This window comes from Macrobrachium nipponense, chromosome 2, assembly GCF_015104395.2.
Source record: "Macrobrachium nipponense isolate FS-2020 chromosome 2, ASM1510439v2, whole genome shotgun sequence".
In the NCBI taxonomy this organism is placed as follows: domain Eukaryota; kingdom Metazoa; phylum Arthropoda; class Malacostraca; order Decapoda; family Palaemonidae; genus Macrobrachium; species Macrobrachium nipponense.
The window spans coordinates 102,611,092-102,619,174 of NC_087201.1; the positions used below are offsets into that span (position 1 = coordinate 102,611,092).

General features: G+C 35.9%; 1 protein-coding gene across 1 annotated transcript in view; it reads left to right on the forward strand.

The window, feature by feature from the left end:
- Nucleotides 1–7,770, forward strand: part of LOC135221260 (WAS/WASL-interacting protein family member 3-like) — a 59,688-nt gene extending 51,918 nt beyond the window's left edge. The window contains exons 4-5 of the mRNA XM_064259076.1: nucleotides 6,347–6,442; nucleotides 6,650–7,770. Coding sequence (XP_064115146.1) covers nucleotides 6,347–6,442; nucleotides 6,650–6,838 — 285 coding nt within the window. The 3' untranslated portion in view covers nucleotides 6,839–7,770. The remainder of the gene's footprint in view (nucleotides 1–6,346; nucleotides 6,443–6,649) is intronic.
- Nucleotides 7,771–8,083: the final 313 nt, after the last annotated feature.

Below are 8,083 nucleotides of genomic sequence, written 5' to 3' on the forward strand. Positions count from 1 at the left end.
GACCCATATGAAATTAAAATAGGACTAACCTTTACGATGATATTAAAGTTTAAACAATCCCGTATTTCATAAATGCTGTCTCCTTTTTTTTTTAAGTAAAAGCCTTGTTAACTTTCCTAGATGAACCGAGGCATTCGAGGGAAAGGAAAAAGTACGGCAAAATACAAGGTCACCACTTCGGAACAAAGGCAAACGGCGAGAGTTCCTCCGAGCAAGTATAAAAGAGGCGGGAAATCTTGTCAACATCATCAGTGTCGTTGGGGTTACTGTCCGAGTCCGATTCCTCTCCTCGCTTCCCTAGTAATCTTTCGTCACAATGGTTCACTCTAAGGTACGCTTGCTTCTTTCAGTTTCTATTTTCCAACGTATTTTGGATCTTTATATTACAATACCGTGAAGTATAAAGATATGTATAAGCATTTCTATAAAATTACCCAAAAGTAAATGAAGAGAAAAATTTTTATTAATCCAGCAGAGAAATGATCATTAACAAACGGACTTATCACCCGCAAGTATTGTTCATATCCGATTTACAAACGTACGTGAAGATATTACACTGAGTGATATTTAGTGTCAGAATAATTGCAAGACTTTGAAACCCACTTAGGAGACGCGATTAAGAATCATTCTAATGTCAAAGATTTTCTGATGTGAAAATCTCTTGATTACTATTGCAAATTTCAATACAGAGTTCATCAGTCTAATGAACAACAGGAAGTCCTAGCAATTTCAGTGTCGCTCACCCTTAACTATTTTATCGTTATTTCACTGAAGTACATTTTACTTAAACACTTACTAACATTTAAGAATAAGCAATCTAGGCAGTGAAGGAAAGCAGTATGTAAGCTGGTTGAAATTTCTCATTCGAAATTACGCACATCAGTTTTAAGTCCAAGTATAGTCTAAACTCTAACCTCTTAGTTTCAACATTAAGAAATACTAACATTTAACGCTATAATTACTTGGTTTAAACATTATGAAACGTTTGGTTTTACAAATATAAAACCGGAAGTACTGGGCATTGGGAATTGGGATAGTGCAGACTCAGCAAACATGTCACTCCATGGGTAATTTTTATAAACCCACGGAGATGAAAACGCGCTCGCGCGCCACGCACACACATACACACACACACACACACACACATATATATATATATATATATATATATATATATATATATATATATATATATATATATATATAAAGCATGTAAAATTTACGGATATTCACATTAGGTTCTTAAAATAATGAACCTTGTTTTTTGTCTAGAGTAAAAGGAAAAAACAGCCAACATGCCGTTATTACCCACTAAATCCTAAACACAGAACAATAAAATACTGGATCCTTTCACTCCTGTGAAGCATAAAGATACTGTACAGTTAGTCAGATATCACCTTCGCGAATCCATATTTTTTGAACCGGCATTTACGAGTGACTTCCCAGAAACTATTCACGCTCGATTGGTTAATTGTTTTGCAAAGAATTTAGCTTCGAGTGTGCCTCCGTATCACACTTCCTACTACGTTTGCTATCGGAATATTCTTACTACATCGAAACGGTGCTACTTTGGATTGTTATCTACGCGTCGCCTTCTCCGAGGTGCTAGTACTAAACATGGCGGAAGCTCCTTGAGACTGTTTAGTACTAGCCTCTCTGTGATCAAAGTATTATATACACCCATTTCTATATTGTGCGCTTGGCAAATTATATTGATAAACGATATCTTCGTGCAGCCATATACTTTACATTCACCATACGGTGTTTAGTGCTATAGTAGATTCACATCAACTGTGCATTTGATATCTAGGCCAATTCCTTACGACGCTCCTGATTGGCTGTTGATAATCCAATCACAGGACTGGAAATTCTCAGTCTCTCTCGAGAGTTGACATAAGCAGGATGTATGTTCCACCTCTCTTGAGGGATATTTTTTGAAAAACTTAGCCCTCAGAAGAGGTGGAACACATCCAACCCATGTGAACTCTCTCGAGAGACTGAGAGTTTCCAGTCCTGTGATTGGCTTATCAACAGCCAATCAGGAGCGTGGTAAGGGACTGGCCTAGATATCAAATGCACGGTTGATGTGAACCTACTATAGTACCTCGGAGTAAGTGACGCGTAGACAAGACCAAGTGGCACCATCGAAACTATATGTTTCTTGAAATTTCTTTGCGACAGTTTCTCTTCAAATGATAGAAATTACAAAACTATACTCTGTTTTTTTCCATCTGTCCATCCGACTGTGGTGTTTGTGCATGGTAACACTGCGTCCAGGGCTTTAAATAATACCCTATTTCGAATATTAATGGTGTAATTCGCATACAGTAAATTATTAAAATACTTTTCAGTTGCAAATGTACACCCAGATATCCTTTTATTTACCTAAAACTTACACATAGCGTAACTATTTAAGGCCCGGGACGCAGTGTTACCATGCGAAAACACCACAGGCGGATGGACAGATGGAAAAAAAACATTGTATACGTAGTTAAATTGGCTCTTGGACGTCTCCGGTGTTGCTGCCAGACTTTGCTAGAGCCAATGCGTTATTTCCCCCTTTTTTTATTTTATTTTTTATTTTATTTTATTTATTTATTTATTGGTGTATGTGTTACAAGTCGTCCCCATAGTCTGTGGAAGCTAGTTCAGCCAGCTAGTTCCAAAGCTGTTCAGGTTTCGAGCAAAACGTGATTATTACGGAATCTTAGGTTTTCTTCATAAACCTTAGGAGATATATATTTGGATAAAGGGAATATCATCATGATACGGAAAAGTCAGTTATTATTATTATTAGATTCGTAACTCACATCGGAATCGAATCACCAAATTCCAAATTCTTTAATGACTTGTGTGGGTCAAATGGTGGCGCCCTTGCCTTTCATTGAGAGTCCAGGGTTCAATCCCAATGAGAGTTACAAGTATATTTCTTACTATTCACACAGGAATATGTTGATTATTTCCATTATTGGTAATATTACGGGGACATAGCATTACTAATATGCCTGGGTAATTGTAGAGGGAAATATTGATTGATGGAAAAGATAACAGGGATTGATAAGGGAAGAGCAATATCCGTTTATGTATGAGGACGAGGCTGTGTGAATCAGGACTTGATTATGAAAAAGTTAAATGAGCGGTTTGAAGGTAAAGGAAAAAGCCTTATGTGGCAGACATTGAACGAGAAATCGCTTTTCATATGATTGATAACGAGGCTATTTGTAGGTTACTGATGATGAATAGTATAGACGATAAAATTTTGAAAACGCTTGAAAGTTTTCATGTTGGCAGCAGTGCATGAGTTAGATCATTTAAATGGGGGAGTGATTGGTTTACTGTATAGGCGGTTCAGAAGGAAGAGTAAGTTAGTCTTAACATTTCAATATTGCACAGCAGAGCATTGATACCAGATGCATGAATCGTATAGGGTTGATTTTTGCAGATGCTTCAGCGCTGACTGAGGATAGGGAAGTGAAGCTGCAAAAAGCAACAGTAGTGAGAGTCTGAAGGAGTTAGCAAGAAAATCGAAACAAATGTGAAAATGACTAAAGTCATGACGGTATTTGGAAACCAGAAGATGGAGAATTTATTGGTATTATAGGTATTGAAAGAATGGAAATAGTTGATTTGGAAATAGATCTAACAGATGAAGTGTGGATATAAGAAGAGGTGAGTCAGATTACGGGCATCAAGAAGGTGCGTGCAAAAGATGGAAGGAGACCTGCTTTGACTAATGGGAGCCAAGGTGGGATTACACAAAGATTTGCTGAGTGAACTCTCCATCATGAAAGTGGAGTGTAGATACTGAATGGGAATGAAAGAAAAAGGTGTCGAAGCTACTGAGATGAACCATTTGCTTAAGGTAAGTGCGCGTGAGAGGAATTGATAGGAGGAGAAATGTGGAGATACGTAAATATAGTAAAGAGTTTATAGAATAGGTGGAAGGAAGGTTCTTGACGTTTTGAGATGGTTTGGTCTTGATTAAGGAAAGGAAAACTCTACGCGGTGAGAAGAGATCGTCGTCCAGAAGAGGAATACTACCTATAGGGACGAGAAGAAAGGTCGCGTGCAAGATAGAGGCGAATGGATGAGGAATTTCATATTTTGCTGATGAGTCTTCTTTGTAGGGGTATGAAATGGTTGATGTCAGGAAGTTTCCCGCAATGGGGTTCATCCACCACAGCAGTTGAAGTATAAATGTAGCAGTAGTTATTGTCCATTTTTCTTCGGAGCCATCGGCTGTTGGAGAAAACGGCATAATGTTTTAAAGTATTCAACAAGTTTACATTTTCCCTTTGTATTTCCAAAATTTATCGCTTGGGAAAAAATGTTATTGATCGTCAAAGCTAAATTGAAATGAAGAGTTTAAAGATTGTTTAAAAGCTGTATCGTAGAAAAAAATAGAAGCTACATGGATAAATTTAAAGGGAATATATGAAATATGTAAGAAAATGCCACAAGCAATTTAATCGGTAATTTTTACATGAAAAGCAGAAAGAAGTTGTTCGTCCTTTCATCCTAAGCTATTGACTTCCCACGCTAAGTAGATTCTCGTTCACTCTGACACTCGGCAAAAGAAATGGTCACAATTTGCGCCTGCAGCGAAACGCTCATGTTTTGAAACATTAGAAATAGTCAGAATTAATAAGTATATGTAAAGAGTTTAAGACTCAGAATTAATGAAAGATTTTATCATTTAAGGTTTGCACCGACGTTGAAAGCATAGAGGAAAAATAATGAACGATGATGTTATCCTAGACGTATGCGATGTTTTAAACGCTATACTATCACAACATTTACTAAAAACAACGTCTAATAGATTAAAACGAATAAATGTGTAGATTAATACATATGAAACGAAAACCACTTTCAAGTACTTGTAGCTTTTGCGTGAGCATATTTGTGCAAGTATTATTATTAGTCATTGGGAAGATAGTGCTTCCTTTGAAGTATCTGAAGGCATCAAGGAATATTTATTTGACCGGTAATAAAGTTTTACTGATACAGTTGCAGACGTCTCCCGTGACAACGAATTTAACCGCGAGAGAGAGACCGCTCCCCATTCATTTTGCAAATATAGCAAAAATGTAGCTCTCTCTCTCTCTCTCTCTCTCTCTCTCTCTCTCTCTCTTCTCTCTCTCTCTATATTATTCTATCTATTATTATATTGAAATTTATAATATATATATATAAACATCATACTACCATCATACATATATATATATTCTCAATATATATATATATATATATATATATATATATATAAATCTATACATATATTTATTGCTAACAGGACCCTTATTCAAACTGGATGGTATCTAGTAGAGTTTTTTATTAACAAAAGTTACATGCTTTCCAGGACTACCAGTCCTTATTGTCAAGTATCCGTATTTATACACACACACACACACACACACAGTATGTATTATATATATAAGTGTGTGTATTCAACAATAAGTCGCTTCCTTCACAGAGGGTGGCGTCCACGAACAGAAAATACAGTGATCACTGCCACATTCACAATTATGCAGCTTCATCCATGATTCAACAGTTTAAGTGTGAATGTGGCAGTGACCATTAACTTTTCTCTTCTCAGAGCTACCGCTAGTTAAGCGTAATTTCGATGTATAGTAATATATATATATATATATATATATATATATATATATATATAGATATATATATATACACTATATATCTGAACGCATATGCACAAATACACAATTTGATCATTCCTCCGAGTTCTTATATAGCTCTAGGTGTAAATGCCTTCGGTTCGACATAAACTGCCTGTTAGTTATTTAGAAATGTACAGTTACAGTGATTCTCTCTCTCTCTCTCTCTCTCTCATAACTTGAATTGTGCAGACAGGCATATGTATATAAATATATACATAAATATGTGTGTGTGTGCGCGCGATGGCAGGTGAATGATGAAACAAAAACACCTTGAAGAATTTCTTCAAACCCATAATTAAAAGTAGAAAAAATGGCAAAATCTCATTTGCCAGCCAAATCATTTTTAGAGTAGCATCCAGCAATTAGTATATGGTGAATTAAACATCCTTCCTTAAAGTAAAAAAAAAAAAGACAATTAATTTACAAGAATTCCCTTAAAAACTCGATAATGACGTCTTCTGGCAACTTATCAAGGTGACACTTTTTCTTCTAATAAGGATGGGTGTAGTCTTCCTACGCGCGGGAGTTTTTCAGTCTTCTAAAAACGTCTCGCGCTCGTTCTGCCAGTGGCTACGCTCGTTTCGTTTACCCTTCTTCCTCTTCCTCTCTGCTCTTCCTGATCTTTTCTTCTTCTTCTTCTTATTTTTCATTTCTTTTTCTTCTTCCAGATTATGCTTGCGAGTCTGATCTTGATGATGGCAGTCACTTGCAGAGTCTTCGCTGCTCCCCAACTCAGGCAGCCAATAAACAACCCAACAGCTATAGTGAGTATTCTGGCTGGTGACCCTTTGCAGCTTCCATCATACTTCAGTTGTTTTACTCGTTTGTTTTTACATATTTTCCTTTTATTTTTGTGTAACAATTGGAAACACTTCATTTCTTACAAGATTGCTTGCTCGCTCTCGTTCATTCCGAACTTATTCATTTATTTATTTTATTGGCAGTATTCAATTTCCCCAAACGTATTGCAGCCTAGGTACGAATTTGGGTACGAAGTGAATGCCCCCGAGTATGGTAATGACTTCGCCCACGCCGAGAGCAGAGACGGGGACACGACGTCTGGACAGTACCGAGTCCTACTGCCGGACGGCAGGACTCAGATCGTCTCCTACACTGTCGTCGGGGATTCGGGTTACGTTGCACAGGTGTCCTACCAGTGATCACTGCCGAGGGAGGACGGAAGGACCTCACGAAGCCGATTTCCTTTGTTGTGAACTTCTTCTTCGCCTGATTTTTTGAGGGGACTTGATATGCTTCATTGACTTTAGCCATATTTTTTATCATTTCCAATTTCACTTAAAAAAAAAAAAACAGACTGTCAAAGGTACTGGTACTGTAAGATCTTTATTCCAAGCAATGTTTTGCTAACCAATGAAAATCTTTTGAATTGAAAGCTTTTTAGGACAAATTGTTGCATGGAAGTCCATAGAGCTGCATGCATGCATTCATACATGCCCATGCATGTATATATCTACTCATAATTCCCAAAAAAATCTTTTTGGGTACACATATTGATGGATTTGATTCTTTTGAAAAATTGTTGGGAAAAATAATTGTTTTTCTATTGCTTTTCTTTCTACAATTATCCCATTTTCTCTGTATCTAGTTCTTTCATTTGCCATGAAAACCGATGATGATCTTCTAGTCGCATAATTCTTTTGTTCAATCTGATATTTTATACTCTCATCTCCTGATGGATATAAATTAGATTTTTAAAACACGCATATTAATAAATATGTACACACACACACACACACACACACATATATATATATATATATATATATATATATATATCTGTGTAACAGAAACGTATGAATATATATGCTTATATACATACATATGTATATATATATATACATATAGATAATTTAAATATAGTACATCCTATAAAGTAATTGGTTTTCCTTATTTAATTTCATCGGTTCATAAAGAAATGTATTTTATACCGGTTGGTGTCAAATCTTTGTTTAAAACTCTTAGGACACTTAATGCCCAATTTCACTATACTACTTCTCGTGACCTGGGTTTTTCTCCAGTTGCTAACGAACTGTAAACTAATACACATGCCAATACAAATTAATAAAAAGAACGTATTTTCCTGATTAGCCTTGAATTTCTAAAACTGTTGAGACTTCCAGATAAAGACATAATGACAGAGAAAGAGAGAGAGAGAGAGAGAGAGAGAGAGAGAGAGAGAGAGAGAGAGAGAGAGAGAGCCCGGAAATAAGTTATATACTTCAATAAAGAGGTACATTGAACTAAAGTAAATTACATTTTATAAGGTTTCACGTATTGAATTATATATATATATATATATATATATATATATATATATATATATATATCTTATATATATATATATGTGTGTGTGTGTGTGTGTGTGTGTATGTGTGCATGTGCAT